The sequence below is a fragment of the Drosophila serrata genome, unplaced genomic scaffold (genome assembly GCF_035046125.1).
Source record: "Drosophila serrata isolate PLE 108 unplaced genomic scaffold, ASM3504612v1 contig_359, whole genome shotgun sequence".
In the NCBI taxonomy this organism is placed as follows: Eukaryota; Metazoa; Arthropoda; class Insecta; order Diptera; family Drosophilidae; genus Drosophila; species Drosophila serrata.
In genome coordinates, this window is record NW_028257257.1 from 754,640 (window position 1) to 774,993 (window position 20,354).

General features: G+C 38.6%; 1 protein-coding gene and 1 pseudogene across 2 annotated transcripts in view; both read right to left on the minus strand.

Annotated features, from left to right (window-relative positions):
- Positions 1-2,812: 2,812 nt before the first annotated feature.
- Positions 2,813-4,215, minus strand: Or67c (Odorant receptor 67c). The gene is made up of 4 exons (XM_020953304.2): positions 3,413-4,215; positions 3,145-3,343; positions 2,930-3,085; positions 2,813-2,872 (listed from the first exon to the last, which is right to left on the minus strand). Exons 1-4 carry the CDS (start codon positions 4,213-4,215, stop codon positions 2,813-2,815), a joined length of 1,218 nt encoding a protein of 405 aa, XP_020808963.2.
- Positions 4,216-12,031: 7,816 nt separating this feature from the next.
- The window catches only part of LOC110184788 (transcription elongation factor 1 homolog pseudogene), an 82,095-nt pseudogene continuing 73,772 nt past the window's right edge, over positions 12,032-20,354 (minus strand). The window contains exon 4 of the transcript XR_015272968.1: positions 12,032-12,242. The product of XR_015272968.1 is annotated as a transcription elongation factor 1 homolog pseudogene, transcript variant X2 (transcript). The remainder of the gene's footprint in view (positions 12,243-20,354) is intronic.

Genomic DNA, 20,354 nt, shown 5'->3' on the forward strand with positions numbered 1-20,354 from the left:
CGTTTTCCGAATTAAAATTAATGCTTTTTTTGGCTGAGCTATACGATTTTTTATTTTTCTTGTTTAAAAAAATTGTTAACCTTTCTGTTTTTGTAGAAAAATATTTTTCAATTAATTAAAATTATTTAGAGTGTGTTGAAATTAAATTTACATTCATTTAAGATCCTTTAACTTTAAATAAGTTCATTAAAGGATTTTATTATACAATTTGTTATCAAATTAGCTTTTAATTCTCGACAGAAAAACCCAATTATTATATTAAATAAGACCCCAAAAATCTCCAAAGCTATTCCAGTACAGTTTATCCCATTTTGACTAATCATAAACCTAACATTAGCCTCGTATTAACCGCTTTGTGGGTCCTATACAGTGAACACAAAAAATCCGGGCACAAACAAGGCGGCGAATCGGCAATAAATCAAAAATCAATACAGTCAACGCCATTTTGCAGTGGCTGCTGGGAAGAAGGACGATAAGGATGAGGTGGAAAATGGATGGTAGGGAAAAGCCGTCAACTGAAACCAATACAAAGGCCATAAGTAAATCAGTGAGGGGCTCGCGCTCTCTCCCTGTCGCTCCTTATCGGCCTGTCTCTGTCTGTCTCCGCTGCTGGCTGACAAGAAATGTTAGAAAAGAAACAAGCCAAAGGACGAAGTAGAAGGGAAGTGGGAAGAAAAAAAGCATCCACCCGCCCAGGACCAAGTCCTGCCAGAAGGGGGAGGAGTCAACTCAAGCCAAGGGAAGTTCGCAGAGAAAAAAAGAAATAAAAAATAAATTCAAAGCAAACGAGACTAAAATTATAAAAATTGCCCTCCTGGTGGTGCCTGCTACCATCCCACTCCCCGAGTCCTGCGAGTCCTGCTGCTGATGATGATGACGATGAGGACAAGGACCACGACCACGACCGAGACCAGGGCCAGGACCAAAGCGAAACGAACGCGATTCCAATACGGGACATCAACGTCACCGAGGGTGGATCGGTGGATGGTCCGAGTTCGAGTCCATATCCTGGGGGTGGTACATAAGGAGAGTCCTTCTCCTTTCCCTCCCAATCGTTTCAGCCATTATATACAGCACTCACTTCTTCGCCTTGTGTACACACTACGCTCTGGCTATATAGCAATGGCCCGCAGCGTCAATGGACCAAAATAATAACGACTAACGGCCTGTTAAGGGAAAATGCAATGAGCTTGGGCGACGGCAGGAGGTGGAAAATGCCAGGGATGGGGGTCCATGGGGTTTGGGTGAAATGGAGAACAGGCCGAGTGGGTGGCAGGGGGGGTCCCAAGGTTTTTTAAGTGGTCGCGCGTGACGTGAACATCGGAGTCACACACAAGGAGAAAATTGGATGAGAAGTACTTGAAGAATAATATTTTCAAGACAAACTATACAGAAATAAATACATATACATTTTTGTACTCCATTTAAGACATTTAAAAATCAAGTAATCTATTTAAAAACTATTTCTTAAGTATGTTAAGTAAATTTTATATTAAAATAAAATATCAACACACCCTTAATAGGAATATATCATATATTTTTTTCTATATTTCTTCTAAAGGCTTGTTTGTTTACATAGTCCTTTTAGTCCTTCTAAGCCTAATAACTTTTCCATTTAGAAAAATAAAAATCTCTAAATTTTTTAGGAAATAATATTTTGAAATAAAATATCAGTACACCGTTTATAGGAATGTATCATAAATTGTTTCTATATATCTTCTAAGCCCTTTTTTGTTTACAGAGTTCTTTTAGTCTAATATCAAGCCTTGTAACTTTTCATTTAGAATGATTTAAATCTCCCAAATTGTTAACTTTACTCATATTTAAATTGTAATTTTTTCTCTCGGTGTTTGCTGTACAAAAACGTGGGAGTTACGGCTAATGGGGGCCATCTCCTGCTGACGTGGTATTTGCTCCAGCTCCGACTCTGATCGGTTGGCCGCCATGGCAAAACAAATTTTTCTACCCTCCCACTGGCCGCCGCCTATTTGCACACAAAACTCTTGTTACTAGCTGCCATTATGATTTTGAAAAGCCATTGCCATTGCCATTCCACCCCCGCGCACTAGGATTTTTATGTTTTTCTCATTTTTTTTTTTGCTCATTGAAAAACTGTGAAATTTTATAATAAGCATTTTTTTGTTGGTTCCCGCAGCTGCCCAGATTATTGTCGATGATTGTGATTGCGTTTTATGTTGTTCCTTTTATTACCAGGTCAGAGCGGGGGAGTGGCTCAAAGGACAGGCTGGGGAGGCGGAGGAGAAGGACTCCCTTTGCCTGCTGATTTTTTGTGGCTCTCTTTTTTGGGCTCCTGTGCGCTGTAATATTCCTTTTGAAAAAAATATTATTATTTTGTTTGCCTCGTGTGCGGCCCTCAGCTTTTGCCGGATTTTTGTGCTCGGCCAGGCGCTATTGGTCTCCATTTAAGCTTATTAATTTTAAATGCGATTTTTAATTAAATATTATCAAAGCGTGTCGAGGGCGTCATTAAGTTCGAAGGCCTTCGATTGGGAAGCTGTTGGGTGGGAATACAAGTAGAAGGTGGACTTTTCAAGCGTTGTTGAAAATCTCCCTTATTGGCAAATCGATTTCCAGAAGAGAAATTTTATGTGGAATATAGAGAGAAGTGTTTTAATTAATCAATTAAGCCTGGGACTCTAGCTGGTTTTTTATTTAGGTTTTAAGCAAAAGCGGGTCAGTATAGATGTATTATAATTCCTTATAAGTTGTGTTTAAGGCATTTTTATACGCTGCCACTAACTGGCTTTAACGAGTATAAGGATAAGCATTTTGTTTTTATTTATTTTACTAATTAGCCATCTTTGTAGGTGGTTCTTAGCAAGGCAAAGAACTGGTAGGACATGCTGATGACCTAATAAAAAGAACAACAATTTATATAATTGTTAATACACTCACTATAAAATACTACCTTCATATAAGTAACCAAAGATATGGGCGGAAAAGTCGGCGGTCTTATAGAAGCCGGCTTCTGGCTCCTCATTATCAGTAGCTTTAGCATATGGCAATAGGTTTTACTGCACTGAAACCATTTCTGATTGTAGGCTGCATCGCCCACTTTAAGACTCTGGGAATAAATATTGATTTAATGCAAAATCTTTAAAGTACTTCTCATCCTAAACCCACCGCTGCTATCAAAGAGTCTCCATAGAAACAGACCATAAAAACCTGAACCATGGAGGTCATTAGGAAAATGCAGTAGATAATGATTACCTCCACGGTGGACTCTGTGACCTGAAAGGCTATGAAACAGATCTGCATCGAAGCCATCAGGAAATTGAGGAGCAAGGAAAAGCTATACAAGCTGTTGACATGTTCACAGAGACTGTGTAGGAAAAGGTAAAGATTTATCTTGAGTAAGAAAATTAAATTCTAAAAAAATAGTTACACTCACGTCAAGCATTTGTCGTGATATCTGATGATCCAAACCAGAAACTCTATGTTCTCCTTGTCTTCTTCCGGATTGCAAGGATGATTCTCGAGTCTTATAGATATATAATTAAAGTGCATGCAGATTTGGGTGATGACTACCACCAGGAGGAGATCCGCACAGAGAAAGGCTATCCCAGCCAGATAGGCGCCATGAGCTATATCCCAGTAAGTAATCCAATAAATAAGATTATTACTAGTAGCATCGAAGGGAAACCAAATCAAGAAACCAAAATTCCTATCAAAGGTATCGTAGCCCAGCAAATTATACTTCACCGTAGCCTTGATGGCCGGGTAGAAGGAAAAGGTTGTGGTATAGGCCAAACACAGAAAAGTAAAGATATTGATCACTCGCTTCATGGTCTTCTCGAAATCTGGCATTTGGTATTCCTTTTGCTTCTGAATACTCTTCGGATGCATGTCCTCGAGCTCGTCCAGGAGTTGAACCAGTAGCTGCTTGCGGTAAGCCATTGCGAATTGCTTGAAGTCAGAGACCAGGGAGAAGCCAATGCAAGGTGCCACGGCAATGGCCAAACGAATGGTCTCAAAGTCCTGGATGGACTTGTAGAAGAACACCAGTTCACCAATCACCAATAAATTGAAATTGATAAATCCCGCATAAAGATATATCTTCAACAGGAGTGATTTTAGTGGATTCTTCGACCGATGAGCGTAGATATCCTCGCCAATGCTCCTGTAAAACTGCACTGGCACCCGCATCATGTCCTCAAAGGTCCTCGGTGTAGTCTCCTCCTCTTCCTTGTCCATTTTTTATAGGTTACTTTCCACGGAAAATTCGAACTAGAACTGTTTCTGGTCAATCCCTGGACTTCAGTCTTATATATTGACTGCGTGTGGGCGTGTCTGACAAGTTTTTTTTGTGCCCCATCATGTCGTGCCTGGTAAAGTGTTGATAATTGTGCCTAAACTTTTCAACTAACCAATGTAATTAGCTGTGAACTTTTCTCACTCTTCAAAGGACAGCTGAGAAAATTCTCAACGAAGAGGAAAAGGAGCTAGGAAAAGGCTGGTAAGGACAGAAGACGACCTTCAACGGCCGCTAATCAACGTGAATTGCAACAAAAGATGTCGCCATCTTGGCCAGTGAATAAATTGCAGGGAACACTTAACGAAATTACAGGGATTCTTGTTGATTAAACAATTTTAGATATGAAAAAATGTAAGGGATATTATTTGATTGATTTTAAATCTATAACAAAATATTATTTCATTTAATTTATAAGCCTTTAAAATTTATATAAACAAACTTATTTACCATGCCATCTAACAATATTATATTTATACCCTTCCAGGGTATTTAAACTTGTAACGCTGTGAAGGAGTCATTTCCGACCATATAAAGTATATATATTCTTGATCAGAATTAAAAGCAGAATCAATTTAGCCATCTCCGGCAGAAAAAAATTTTTTCAAATTTTTCCAAAAGTTTTTATTGGTAAAATTTGTAAAAATCGGGAAAATATGCAGATTTGTTAACCTGGTAAAAACTAACATATCAACACTTTCCGAATTGAAATTAATCAATTTTTTGGCTAAGTTATGAGTAAATATTAAATATCTAATAAATAGATATTTATAAAATGCTTAAAAATATATGAAAAATCTCTCATAATCATCCCCAATTTAATCTGCATAGTAATAAAATATTTCGCTTGCTTTAAAAAAAAAACCTGTAACAAAAGGCCAACGAAAGGTGCGTGGGAGTGGAAAAGGAACACTCTTTGGGACATAATGAATGTGTTGAATGAAATGAAAATAATTTTTCTTGTTATCCTGCCTCCCCAGGAGCACAAATTGAGCGGAAAATAACTAATAAAGTCGGACGTGGACCAAGGCCATGAATAAAATGCAAGGCTCCCAGGCATTTGCCAAGATTACCCAAGGTGGGGTGCTAAGAGGGCGGGAAAAGCGGGGAAAACTCAACCAGCCATGGACCATTAGAGGGGATTGCGGAGCAGGGACGGAGGTCAGAAGGAAGAAGCCTTCTCCGGGCACGTGCAAAATGGCAGCTCAAATTGAAATGCTGCCGATGCCACAATGGGTAATTTTCATTTCAATTTTCACAGTTTTCCCCCCTTCCGCTCCGCTTTCCTCCACTCTCCTCCTCCCTTTGAAGTCTGACAATTTTTTGCTCATTTGCAGTTTGCATTTGAGAATTGAACTTGTGCCCGAAGCGAACGAACAATGATGTATTCCGATGATGATGAAAATGATGATGATGATGATGGCGAATCTCTTGCAGGATTTTTTCTTTTTTGCGCTCAGCAAAACCGAAACTTTATCCCGGCAGCTGCGTGTGGCAAGAAAAAGTTTGCAAAAATGCCGAGAATGTTTGCAACATATTGAAAACACTGGGCATTCTTTGCCATTGGCCCTCTAACTTTTAGTTAATTTCGGGATTTAATATGAGCGAATGGGGATATCAGTCAGAAAGAGTTTCACGGATGTCATGTGACAAGGTTTTAGTGGAGATATGAAAATGAGGTAGGAAAAATGTGGGGCTAATACTTCTTTGAAATTATTTAAAATATATTTAGGAACTTAAAATTATTGCAGACTGATTACTCACCGATTTAAATATATTTAAAATATAATATATTGATTGCTGTAGAAGAGAAAAAAAGGATATCAGAGAGTAAGTCTAACAGAATGCTAACGTTTATATTAATAGATCTTACTATGCCTGATTAACCTAATTACTCTTTATATTAGTTATGTTAAAATAATGTATTCAGTATACCTTTTTTTTTTATTTATTTTCTATTTTTGAGGATTAATAAATATATATATTTGAAATAAACAAAGACTTATTCGATTTTCATGAATTTTCAAATCAAAATCGTCTGTTTCTATTTTAGATTTTAATATTTTAACATAATGTAACTCTTAACTCGTAAAATCCTATTTAATATTACATGTCTTTTAACTACAAATACATTTTCTATTAGTTCTGTTCAATTACTGCACAGTTTCGATTAATTAGCACAGCTGCCCGAAATGGAACGAGTAAATACATGGAAGTAATGTCTACATAAGGAAGGGGCTTCTTTTTGAACTCAACTCGATTCGAGTCACTCGTCATGTTGAGCTTGATAAATTTCCTCCCCTTAAAATACCTTTTTGAGTGACTTACTTTTAAGGGGAAATATTTTTCGAGGGTGAGTTTGAGTTTGAGTTTTAACTTGAGTTTGAGTTTATTTCCCAGCGATGTTTCTGTGCCTCTGCGATGTTTCACTTCTCCTCAAGGTTTTCAACCCCTGCGAATCTTATATTCCATGTTTTTCTCCTCTCTTGTAAACTGTTCCCACATTGCATGTGTCCGGACTAAGAGAAAACCCAACTGAGAACACTTTTGACAGCCAGCAGAGGGCGCCCTTGTCTCTTCTAAGGATATTCTAATAAGTCCCTATTAGTTTACACTCAAAGCTCACTAGAGGTCGCCTTGAACATTGGTGAGTTTAGAATTTAAAAGAATACACTTTATTTTTTAACAATTTGAATTTATTTAGCTATATGGCTTTCTTTTTGAAATTGAAATCTTTAACAATTAGCTACCACCCAATGTGGCTCGTCTACGACCAAAACCTTCTTTTTTTATTACTCTTCTTGCTGTTTCCTTTTATTTTTTTTTTACTTTGTATTGCAGCATTTTGAAGAGCTGCACTTAAGCGCAGATTTTAATTACTTTCCGGCCGACTGGCAACGGAAGGAGCATACAAAGATTTCTGGAAGGGGGCTGAATGAGGCTGTGCATATCCTTTTTGCAACATTTAGAGAGAATGCATTTATCTGACGGACCCCCGACTGAATTCTGGCTTCTGAATTAGCCAGCCTGCTGGCTCGTTCTCGCCTTTGTCACACACGCCAAAAAGGAAGGCAGCAAAAGAAAGGAGTCCGCCTCAAGTGCAGGGCATTATGTATTCATGGCTAAAAGAAAGACCTACCGGGGGGTGGTGGTGGGGGGTGAAGGAGCAAAAAAGAAATGCTGGGCAAGTGCACTTAGCAGCTTGTAGACGCCCCAGTTGACATTGCCACACGCAGCTGATGTGTGTGCGTGTGTGTGTGTGTGTGTGCCTGCCACTTGGGGGTTGTTTTCTTCTTCGAGCCATCAAGAAAAAAAATTCGCACATGAGCAAAACACACTCGCAGAACCGAGACAATGGCGTAGCCAAAAGGGGGGATGAGAACCTGCCTCGAAGTGGTTGCTGACTGCAACCCCTACTGCAATTTTCAAATGGCCCAAACGCTCAAGGCGCAACAACAACAACAACAGCAGCAGCAGCAACGACATGTCCATGTCCTGGCCGCCTTTGTTACAGTCATTCCTCCCCCCATCCCCATCCTGCCCCCCTCCGCCCCATGTGTAATCACAAACATGCAACAAAAGCCAGGAGCAGGCTCAAGTTAATGACTTGGCAACATGTTGAGAACGCGGCGAGTGGAGAATACACGGATGCAGTTCGAAAAGGACATGCACTGCAAGGACTGCTGATAAAATCAGGAAGCTAAAGGCTATACTCTATATAAATATAAAAATATAAATAAATAATTGCAATATTCTTAGAAATATATAAAGGGATTAATACAAAACCCAATCAAGCATCATAATAAAGTAAGTTAAGATTGTGTTTATTTGATAAAATGATCCCATATCTTATACTATATTTAATTTCATTTTTACCTTTAGTTTCTACTATTTCCTTTGAGTTATTTCAATGCTATTTTAAGGTTTTATTTCTCTGTAAAACCCTGATTTTATTTCCAGTGCAAACAACTGCAATTGAAGTTAAAGGCAAAGCTATGGCCATGGAGATGAATGTGTTTGGTTGTGGGAAATGGGATGTGCACCTGCATTTTATTGCATCCTGCCGCCGGAGAGACGAGACAATGCCAGCCTTTGTCTAGGCCCGCTGTCTCTCTCTCTCTCTCTCTCTCTATCCATCCAGCTGTTGGCCAAGAACAATTCCCAAGCTGGCGATGATCTTGATGGCTAATTGAGCTGGGACAGCTGGTGGAAGAATTTGTCGTGGGACAGAGAATGGTTGTGTTTACCATATTGGCCACCGATTGTCCAGTTGCCATTTGAGGCAGCAGAGCTACCCCTCGTCTTGTACCCCTTCCCCCGCAACCAATTGTATGTTGAGACCATCTCTTGGGGGTGTCACGCATGCGCCGATGTCACCCGTCGCAGCCATGTCAACACTTCGCCGGCTTTTGGCCATTTTTGGGCAAATAACTTGCTCAAGAAATCCCGTTAAACGCGGACGGCCTAAAGAGTTGTCAGTCAGTTGTCGCCGCGGACCACCGCTGGAGATTTCAGCTCAAAGAGACTTCTCTTTCTCTGTCGGTGTCACAGACTCTTTTTTTTGAGGGGGTCTCCATCTGTCTGTGTTTTTTGTTGGATACTCTTTGGGAAAGTGTTGTATTTTTTTTCTAGGGGTTTGAATATAATCAAAAAATCCTAGATAAATTATGGATTATAGTTTTTCCTAATCAAAAGACTCCCTTGATGTATCAGAAACATCTTTAAGACTTGCACATAATTCTACATAATATTTTTAGACCTTTTACATATATATTTCCTATAACATTAATAGATGATCTAATCACTTTATTTATTCCTCATTAATTTCTCCTACTTTCAAGGGTATTTAACTCTTCGATCTTTAAACTTATGCCACCTTTTTTTGACTTGTTTATTTTTATTTTTTAAGTCAAGCTGAAAAGCTCCATCTTTGTCTTCTCAGTTCGCGGCGTGTTGTCGTCTGCAAATTGTTCGCGTCGCTATTATCCAGGGGCATCAATCTCCCGGCAATTGACAGGCCTCTGCTCCACTGTCCCCTGCTCCTCCCGCTCCGGTTAAGACCCCGCGAGAAACCTCACTTAACCCCCTCACAGTCCACCCGCCGGCTCCCCATGTTGACAGCCTTTTTATGGCCAAGACGAAATTATTTACTCAACAGCCAAGGCAGCACCACCGCCACTACCGCCACCGCAATTGTCAACCCGGGAATTGGCCAGCACTGTCAGATGGCCTCGTGTGTCGCGTCACAGAGAGCAGCTCCTGGCCCCCGGTTCCTGGTCCCAGGTCCATGGACCCTGGTTTTATGGCAATTTGATTTGTTGGCAGTTTTTTTCTTTGTTTTTGTCTTCTGTAAATTGCTGGCAGTCTGCCTTTTGTCTCGTCGCTGCTTAATTTAATTTGTATTTCGGCCAAAGCAGCATATTTATGGTTAGTTGGCGGTCTTGACTTGATTTGAGTTCCCCACTTCAATACCTGATTGATGGTTCGGTTTTGGTTTTGGTTAAAACCCAGGAGGTGGGAACTGATGGGATTGATTGGATGTAAATTGGAGAAAGGGTTAATTGTTTAATTGATTTAATTAAGTTTTCAATACTTAGATATGTTAATAAGGAGTACTTAGTAACCTTTGCTTATTTAATTACATGTTTTTCATTGTTTTTGAGAATTCCTTTCAATTGTTTATATACTTTCCATTAACCTTTTATCTATTTAATAGTATTTTTCTTTTAGTTAAATGACCATTTCCTCTAGAAATCTTTTCAGTAACAATGTTCTTAGTAAACCATCCCCACAAGTTAATTATCTCAAATAACATATGGCTTAAAAATATTCCCCAAAAGAGTTGAGTAATTTCCAGGAAAACCCCAATGCCTTTCTCTACTACCATTTTCCGAGCATAAAAACTCACAGTTTGCTGGCTTTTTCAGCTCCATCAAGCTGTACAACTTTAAGCTGATTTTGCGGTCATAACTGCCCCAGACTCAGACTCAGAGCCTCAGAGCCAGAGCCAGAGCCAGAGTTCTCTGGCGAAACAACGGCAATCCGGCAGCAACTTTTGCCATATCAATGCCAGGAAAAATAAAAACCAAAACTGAAAAGCATACAAAAACAGAGCGAAGAGTGGAAAACCCGAGGCTGGGAAAGATTGGTGGGTCCGTTCCATTGCATTTCCGTTGCTTTTGACGCGGTTTCAGAGTACCCGCCACCCCAACGTTGCATGCAACAAAAGCGTTGAAAACAAAAACAAAACTTTTGCCATTTTTAATTACAGCTCTGAAAAGCGCCGAAAAAAATTCGCAGTTTGCTTTAATTACCGCACGAAAAGCGAGATAGAGTGCGGGATGGATGGGATGTTTTCTGGATTTCCAGCGAGTTTTGTTTTTTATTTCCCATTTTTTTATTTCACTGATGAGGCGCACTTTGATGAAAGAATTGCAGGGACGCAATTATGGCAACATCATGGAAATAAAGAAAAGCGAAAATAATTCTCGTACTTGAAGGCATATCGCCCGACTCCATTTTCGCGGCTGTTCCCCTCGAGCTCTTGGTTGGCTGCTCGGCAAGTGGAAATGCATTGAGGCATGCAACACACTGAGAGAGAGAGAGAGAGAGGGAGTGCCCTCAGTCCCAGCCAGAACCTGCAACAGAGGCAACTGCCACAGCTGCACTTTAACTTTGGCGCGCAATTCAGGGGATCAAGTGAATAAGAAATGTACTTCGCATGGCCGCCGCCACGCCCCCCCCCGGCTGCCAGGAGGCATCTTGGCCATTCCCCGATTAATAGAGAACTTAGCCTGAGAATTTTTACAGCGACTCATGCAGGCAGTTAATTAATATTAAAATATTCGCCTTTTTAAAGGGTTATTTATGGCTTACTAATCGAGGCACCTAATAGTAGGGGAGAAAGGCTTGGTACTTGGTATTCTCCATTTAGAAACTCGTAAAAATAATGGTGGTGCTAATACAATTTTAATAGGAATAGAAATAAAATATTTATAAGCATAAAACAATTTTAAATAAGTTAAAAACCCTATAAAAATGATAAAAGTAAAGGGAGTGAAATAAAAAATTTATAGAAAGAGAAATTAATTATTCATTACAATAAAAACGGAGTATAAGCAAGGTAATGATAATTGAAACTGATAAAAAAGGTTCATCTTTATATGCATCTTACACTTCCTTATCCGAGTAATTCCTAAATACTCCATATTCTATGATTACCCGGTTCTAGCCACATTTTATTTACTCTTAACGCATATGGAAAATAATCCGCATAATAAACCAACTAAAAAAAGCCAGAAATAATGAAAAACCCTGTAAAGTTGCAAAAAGAAAAACCCATAAAGAAAGTCAGTACCATCTAGACATTCAATTACAAAGGCAGAGGGGGGACCTAAGAGGATGCCATAGAGCCCGTAATTATGCTGACAAGAGTTTTCTGGCTGCGGATTCATCTTCTCCGGCAAATGCAATGGAAATGTCATTAATATTCGCGCCCATTAAAATCGACGCCAAGCGGAAAACCCCAAAGGGAAAACACCACTCTCCCCCAAAGGGAGAGACAGAGTACATAGGTAACATCATTGCACTTTGAATGGGCTTCATTAGTGCGGTTTATTGAAACGCTGATGCCGCCTGCTTTTCCTACTACTCCACAGATACAATTACAAGTGGATGCCCAGATGGATGCGGATACGGATACGGGATAGGTCCCTCAGATAGATAGATACAATTGCAAAAAATTAGTAACCAACTTACCGGCTGAAGTGGGCGTCAGTCCATTGAGAATGGCCACAATGGCCCGGCTTGGCTCTGATCGGATCTGAAGTGGCCGCTGAATGGAGCCAATAAACGAGTCAATAAGCCACGAAATGCAATTCAATGTGAAAACCAGTTACACAACGCAGATATGACGGTCCGCCGAGTAAATATTGTTCGAAATCTAATGAGAATCCAGCTTGGTGTTGGTCTGCAAATTAATTAAAATTGCGAAAATGTGAAAGAATTGGGTGTTTGGAGAGCAATCAATTAATGCTATTAAGAGCTCAAATTAGTGGTTAATTTATTTGAATTTTTATGCATTCGAAGGTTTATTGTAAGCTTGTTTTCTTTTCCATATTCTAAATATTAAGGTTTACCTTCATAGGGAGCAAGTAATACATTTTAAAGCTTGCACATCAATATATTTCCTTAAATGGATTTAATGAAATGTAAGCTGAAAACTGATCACTTCTTATCCTTGTTTTCTTTCTTATTCGCTTATTATTTTAGCATATTTTATCTATTAAATTTATGCTCAATTTAAGGCCTGCAAATAAATATATTCCCGTATTTGATTATAAAAAACAAATGTTCCGTAGTATTGATTTTTCTTAAAAACTATAATTAAAGCTCTCAGAATCTTTTGAGGTAAATAAAATTGATTAATTTACTTTAAGTGGAATTTAATGAAAGCCTTGAGACCAAAGACTTATTCTTATTTTAATGCCGTTGATGCTCCTCCTATTTCCATTACCCTCGACCATTATCAACTTGGTTTCCAATTTCAATCTACTTATTTTTTCCCTCCTCTAGACTTCGTTTGAAATGAGCTCACATCAATTTTAATTACCGTCTAAATGCTCCGGACTCCCCTTATATTTATTTTTTGTTTCGCTTGGCTTTCCGTTACGCCCTCCGAAATTAACTTGGCCATCATTTGCAGCGTGCGTTGAAATAATTTGCGTTAATTTTTCGGCATTAACAAGTGAGGTTTTAGTGTCGCTGGCCCCTGGTTTCGCTTCAAATGGTAACTTTTTTTCGGGAAGGTTGGACCGGCGCCTGCAAGGGGCAATTAATCATAAGCTTGCTACCAAAAAAAAGAGGAGAAAAAATTCGGTGAAACGGCTCCCTTTCGGGGGTTTTTTTTTTTTTGTCTGCAAATGTAAACAAAATGCACGCCCCGTCGTCATTCGGATCGTCATCGCTGTCTGCCGCAGACAAATGGTTGCCCAAATGGCCAAATGGCCAATGGGCCAAAATGTGACTGCCAACTGCAGTGCCACTCCCCCTTGTTCCTTGTTCCCTTTTGGCGCCCCCCTATAAACTCAACCATATTTTCTTGAAAAGTTTTTTGCTTGGTCAAGAAATTTTGCCTGTGAAACAAAGTCTGTGGCATGGACCAGAGGGTTAAGCCGAATTGATTACATGTGAACGAGTGTTTTCACATGGCAAAATAAGAAAATTTATATGCCAGAAAATGGGAAAATATGATAGTCTATTCCTTTAAAAAATATAAAATTTTTAGGCTTTGTTTCTAATTAAAAAGTCTTCGAAATTCTTCCTTTTATTAGTCCCATTTTTAAGAGAGGTTTCTCCCTTGGTTATAAATAAATTAATTGCATTAATAAATCACTGTTTGCTTATAATATAAACCACATAAGCTCTCTCTTCTTATTTTATTAAAGGAAAATCCCTTTACTAAATTAAGTTATTTTCTGTGGGATGTCGACTTTCCTTGACAACTTATCGTATTCATCAAACAAAGGCTGGCAATCATTTTAAGGCTGGCCTCGTTTTAAGCTTGGCTGCTTAAGCATTCGCTGTTGTTTTTTGCGATTAGCTCTTAATGCGCTCTTAAACATGCAAATTGGCTCATTATAAGCCACGTTTTCGGCTCCTATTCATGGGTGCGACTTAATTAGCCTGGCTAATTGCAAGGCGCTACCGTTTGCCGCTCGAGTTCGGGTTCGAGTTCCTGCTTCTGCAGTTTAAAGGCATTTCGTGGCATTCGGAATTCAGTTTATGGCCTGCTAATTGAGACCGCCTTTGTTTCTTTTCGATTTCCAGGCAAGTTTAATGGTGCCTGAAATTGATTTTGGCCCGAAAGTGCAGGTTGCATTTCAGGCATTGTGACACTGAATTGAGATGGAAATCTTAATGGGAAAGGAAAGTGCAGCAAGTTAATTAGTTGTGTATTTGTTTTAGTTCGGTTTGAGTCATTTTCTATGACCTTTAAACTACTTTTATTCATTCAGATGCTTTTCAAATACTTTTAGTTTTCTCATTTCAATTGATAACTTACGTTCCCTTTAAATCCCTCATACTCTTACCTCTATCACCTCAAGCCTTAATTATCTCTTTTATGCGTTTTTTATGAAGCATCGATTTCAAGGAGAACAGGATATATTCCAACCGATCCAACCCTGTAATAATCCTCCACTTGACTTGGCTCAATGTAACACGTAATTACGATTCATGAGAGTCAATTGCAAGGCACAATTAAAATGGAAAACGGCAATGCCAATTCTGACAAACTGACAATGCAAATTAGCACTTATGCCATTGATTATTGCCAATTGCCAATTGCCAATCGATTGGCACAAAAACGAGAGCTCAGGAGGAGGCTCTTTGCCACAACAAAAAAAAGGCACACAAAACCAATGTCCTGTTGCAAAAGCGAACAAAGGATGCTGGTGCTACGTTGCAATTAAGCCTGGGTGTCTGTGTCCCCCTTAAAATCCATCTCTCGGCGAGGATATCGTCGGCTGCATTTGCATAATTTCCATATAATTCTTTGTCGCCCGGTTAGAAAAATACATTTCGAGCAACAATAGGGAAAGGGTTTCTCGTTCGGTGTTTCCCTTAGCCTATGCAAATTTTTTTTTTATCAAGCGGCGTGTGAAAATTTTATGCCGCTTACAGAGTCAAGACAGCTGCTCTCCGGCCGGATGCTGCTCCGGTTGATGCTTTTCGCACCTTAGATATACGGGGACTTCCCTCTGCAGTCTATAAATATTCAAAGGCGCCTGCATTGACAGGCAAAAGTTTTTCCTAGCCAAAGTTTGCACGCTGCGACAGCTTAAAACAATAAAAATGGTTAGGAAAAATGGAAAAGAAAAGCAAACCAAGTGAACTGTAACAGCCAAGTCTGAGAGGGGGAAAAACGGTGCAAAGTTAGCGAATCATTTGGTGTTTTTGTGTTACGCTGATTTCCACTGGCCACAGCAAGTTGCAACTTCCACGGCTTTTAAATTTAAACTTTGCGCGCCACAAAATGAACTGCGTGGCAGAAACTGACACCCGGGAGTACATAGTGGCATGGAAAAGGGAGAGAAAATGCGGAAAAAGTAGTAGTATATATGAAGAAAGTAGGGAGGAAGTAGGGTGCAACTTAGAGGGACTTTGGGGAATTTTCAAAAGCGTTGAGAAAGCCGTAGCATCAGTAACTGGAAAGGTTTCCAGAATGATAAATAATAACTTTAATTATATTAAATTAGAGATTAATATATTCATTTATATTCTTTAAAACAATATTTATCTATATGACAAATTGTTTAACAACTCAGTTTTAAAAACGCATAACAAAGTAAAAAAATCATTAATTTTAATTCGGAAAGCGTTCTCATGCTAATTTTTTACCAGGTTAACAAATCTGCATACTCAGCTTAAAATGTAAAAAAATTAAATTTTTTGTTCATTTTTTGTAAAATTTAAAAATGTAAAAACTGTGAATAAAAATTTAAAAATTTTGGCTCTCATGTTTTTGGTACTCATTAACTCGGATTTTGATGACGATTCAGAATATATATGACTTTTTGCAATCGTCAACGTTTTGGGCATTTTATGCTACCAGGAACACACAATAATTTGCATTTTTCATTAATTTTTGACTCTAATTTTATATGATATATTTTTTTAACCAATTAAAGTTTAAAAAACTCATAACTTGGTCAAAAATTGATCAATTTCAATTCGAAAAGCATTACTATTTTTGTTTTTATCTGTTTAACAATTCTGCATACTCAGTTTAAAAATGAAATTTTTTAATTTTTCTCGATTTTTTTAAATTTAAAAACCCCTTTTAAAATATTGAAAAAAAAATTTTAACATTTTTTTTCTGCCAAAGATATCTTGATCGACTCGGCTTTTGATGCTGATCAAGAATATATATGATTTATAGGGTCGGAAATGACTCCTTCACATCGTTTCAAGCTTCTGACTTAAATTATAGTACCGTTTTTTGAGGCGAAATTTATCAATATTTTTTAATGACAAATCAAAGTTTAAAAAATGTAAAACTAAGCCAAAAATGCATTAATTTAAAATCGGAAAGCTGTTCTGTGCTAATTTTAATAGGGCTAAATAATCTGCATACTAAGTTTTATGATTAAAGAAATTTAAATTTTTGTCAAATTTTGACAATTTTAAAGTATAAAATTTAGACATAAAATTGCGAAAATAAATTCGAAAAAAATGTTTTCTACCAAACATGTCTAGATCGACTCGGCTGTTTATGCTGATCAAGAATATATATACTTTATAGGGTCGGAAACGATTCCTTCACAGCGATACAAGCTACTGAGTAAATTGTTAATACCCTGCAATATTATCAATACGCAATTTAAAGAATAAATACAATTATTGCTATTATTAATGTAAAAAATATTTGTTTTAATTTTAATTCATTGACTTTTCATTATATCAACTTTTTTCCAACTCAAATGATAATAATTCCACAATACCTCAACAACTTGTTCCTTTAACCAGCTTTCCCTCTCTCATTTAATTCCTGTTTTCTTTCCATTTAACTCCTTAAAACCATTGTTGAGTACTTGGCCCCCCTTATACCCCATTTTCCCACCCAAACAAAAGCCAACGCAAATGAATTTCTTATTCTTTCCTCAAAACTTCATCAGTTTGTCATTTCTGTTTGCCGCTTTCCTTTTTGGCAGCCAACGCGATGCCCTTTTATACCGACATCAAGGACACGCACACGGAGACACACAGTACACACACACACAAACACACGCACACACACAAAGGCAGTGAAAAAACTTTGGGGCCACGCCCACTGTTTGCACTGTTAAAATTAATTAAAAGAACTCTGCCTGCAAGTGCTGGGAGCCTGTTACAAGTGACGGCAATTTGCTCCACTTACTTGGCGAGTGAGAGAGAGAGAGAGAGAGAGAAATGGACAAAAAGAGAGTGAGAGAGAGAGTGGGAGAATTTTCCGAGAGAGTGTTAATTGCATTAGCGCCTGCGAACTCTGACCCCGTCTTCAATTTGCGGTCAGCAACGGCATTTATTTTCTTTTTATTTGCAACACTTTCGTAACGAGGTCAGGAGAGAGCCACCTGCCGAACGAAACACCCCGCCACACCCACTTTCCCACGCCCCCTTTTCCAACAAAAAAAAAGAAGAAATATTTTTCTTAAAATATTTTCCCGGCGTTAATAAACTTTTTTGCGCCCTCTCCTTCTTGGGTTGCTTAATGCGACAGTTTTCTTTGCTTTATTACAGAGAGAGAAATGCAAATCGCTGGAAAGGGAAATTCTTGTAAATAATAACACTTTAAAGTTAAGATATTTGTCTGGGAAATTAAATTTAATAATTATTTATAATGTTAAATATTTATAGTTACTTTAATTATATTATTTACTTTAATCAATTTATTATTTCCGAAAAACTAACGAACTTATTTGTTGAAATTAATAAATCTGAGTTTCGAAAATCCTTAAAATTCTCCTTTAATGTCTATAAGACTAAAAAAACATATTATTAAATATTGATGTATAATTTTCTCACTGTGTTCTTTTCATCTCTGAAACTTGCGACCTTCGCCGAATGGTTCTTGGGTGGTTTTTCCCGCCCGACTGCCTTTCTGCTCTTCAGATCTCCTTTTTGGGCTCCACGTTTTTCCCGCCCGTGACAGTGAAAATGATAGCAAGGACAAGGCAAACGGGCTAATTAGGTTTTTGCCCCGGCTTCCTTGGTGACGTCACCGTTGTGGGTGTAATTTGGTATGAAATAAAATTAGGAAAGACGGGATTGCGGGGTGTCTTGCTGTTTTGGGTGAGTTCTTTGGGTTTGGCCAAAGCTTTATAATGAGTTTTTGTTTTTATTTTGTTTAGGACTGGGTCTGGGTCCTGGTCTGAGTCTTTGGGTTCCACTAATTTGCATTTCCCGTATTTTGGTCAAGGTCAATGTCGACATAAATTGTGAGGGTGTCGGGTCAGGGTCAGGCCAAATTGGGTTCAGACTGTGAAGGGATGTTGCTTTTTTTCAAGGAATTTAATGAATGTTTAAGAGAGTTAAAGGGGGAAGAAAGGGTTTAATAAGGGAGATTTTACAGAACAATATTAACTTTTAAAGGGTTTTCTGGTTCTTATCATTCATTATTTTGCTTATAAAAAAACGTAACCTATTTACATCTATAAATTTTTGATGATTAAACAACTGTTTAGCTAACAAAATCCTGGATAACAAAATGCTCTAACAATTTAAAGCTACTTTACCATTTTAAAATCTTATTCCCTCTGCAACCCTGACAAAATTTTCTTATTTTCATATTTAAATTGAAACTTTTGTTCGCTTATTTTTTACCCTCTACCAATCTCAGGCACTTGAAACGCTTTCAATTTTGAGATCCCTTCTCGGTTCAAAGAATATGTATATTTGTGCTTCCTTTTACCTTCAGCCAGAATCAAAACTGTACTCACATTTGCCTCCTTACACAGATTTTCTTGTACTTGTACTTGTTCTCTGCCTATCCTGGATGAGTGTAAGTGTGTGTGCATGCGTATTTCCCCTGGAAAACTCACAAGTTTCCGCCCACCATTTTCGGTTGTTGCGCGACCCCCAAGCCACCATTTCCACATTTTTCTCTGACATTTTCGCAAATCAACGGCAGACAAAAATCTTTTATTCAAATTTTATTTGATTGCTTTGCGATTTTCGCTGTTGTTCGGAGTGAATAAGAAAGGTACGCCGAAAAAGACAGAGACAACCAGAGTTGGGCAGAAAGAGAGGCAAAGGATGGCAGACGCATGAGAAATCAACATTGGAGGGTACAGAAAATATTATTACGAGGACGACAACTTAGGGTTATTGTTCAATTTAAGCACGCAGACAGTGGCTGCAAAAGAGTGGAAAAATTTCACGTCGCTCCTGCTCCTGCTCCTGCTGCTGGACAGGACAGCCGAAAAAAAAGAAAAGCTTGCTAAAGTTCAGCATCAGCAGGATAAGAGAGTGGAGAAAGGACCTGGACGAGTGGCAAGTCTGATGGACAGAAGTACCCAAGGACAGACAGGCAGTCACTTGCAGTCATAGACAAATTTGGCAAGAAAATAGTTGAAGGAAGCACTTTAATGCAGAAGAAAAGGAAGCTGAGAGGTCGTGGAGAATATTTTCAAATGGAAAAGGATAATGGAATATATATTGTATATGGATATATAAGTAAAAGGTATTGGGCATCTGTGAACTTGTACTTTTGTACAAAATAAATACTATTTATAATATTTAAGATTATAAAAGGTAATCCCACCTTTCATAGGCATTTCCCCCATGAATTTTCATTTGCAGTAAACTCTTTAACCATCACCTTGGCCGCCTCGTAATACTTGATTATTAAATTTTGCACATTAACAACGTTAGTGGAGGCATTGCGGGGCCAAAAACAAAATCTAGATAAATATGCCAGCCCAGATGCAGGATGGGGGCGTGGCAGGACCTCGCTTCAAACCAGGCAGTCAAGCGCAAGGTTCAATTTTGAGGCAAACCCGGGGAACTGGGAACTGGGAGCTGGGAACTCATAAGCGGGGAACGCGCCAGTCAGTCGTCTATAAATTATATCCGTTCCAAATTGAAATGCGCGTTAAAATGCAGTTAACTTGGTCGTTCTGCTGTCTCTGGTTCAGGTTCTGGCTCTGGTTTCTCCGTTCTCCGTTCTCCGAGCTCCGTTCTCGGTTCTGGCCACGTTGTTATGGCCACCGTTTTATGGCATCGCCTCCATTCTCATCATCAGTACCCGCTCCTGTTTTTACAGTTTTGTGCGCACATAAAAATAGAAAATGGCTCTGGGTCGGTGGCATGGACACGAGCACATTAGAGTCCTGTTGCCAGTCGTCCTGCCACCTCCTTTGGCACCCCCACCCATTTCGGGGCTACATTGTCCTACGGTCCACCTGTTTGCCCTAAATGTTGATGGTCCAATGGAAAGAAGAGAGTAACAAAAATAATAAAAATAAAAGAGGGAAAAGCCAACGGAAATTTCATGGCAAGTAAAGACAAAGAAAATAGCTGATGGCAAAATAAAGAGGAT

What these genes read in the sequence shown, in the direction of transcription:
- Or67c (XM_020953304.2), bottom strand. Translation starts at nt 4,215, where the DNA reads ATGGACAAGGAAGAGGAGGAGACTACACCGAGGACCTTTGAGGACATG. An exon ending in TATCACGACAAATGCTTGAC is followed by an intron (nt 3,344 to 3,412) that starts GTGAGTGTAACT and finishes TTTCCTACACAG; the next exon opens with TCTCTGTGAACATGTCAACA. An exon ending in GAGACTCTTTGATAGCAGCG is followed by an intron (nt 3,086 to 3,144) that starts GTGGGTTTAGGA and finishes ATTTATTCCCAG; the next exon opens with AGTCTTAAAGTGGGCGATGC.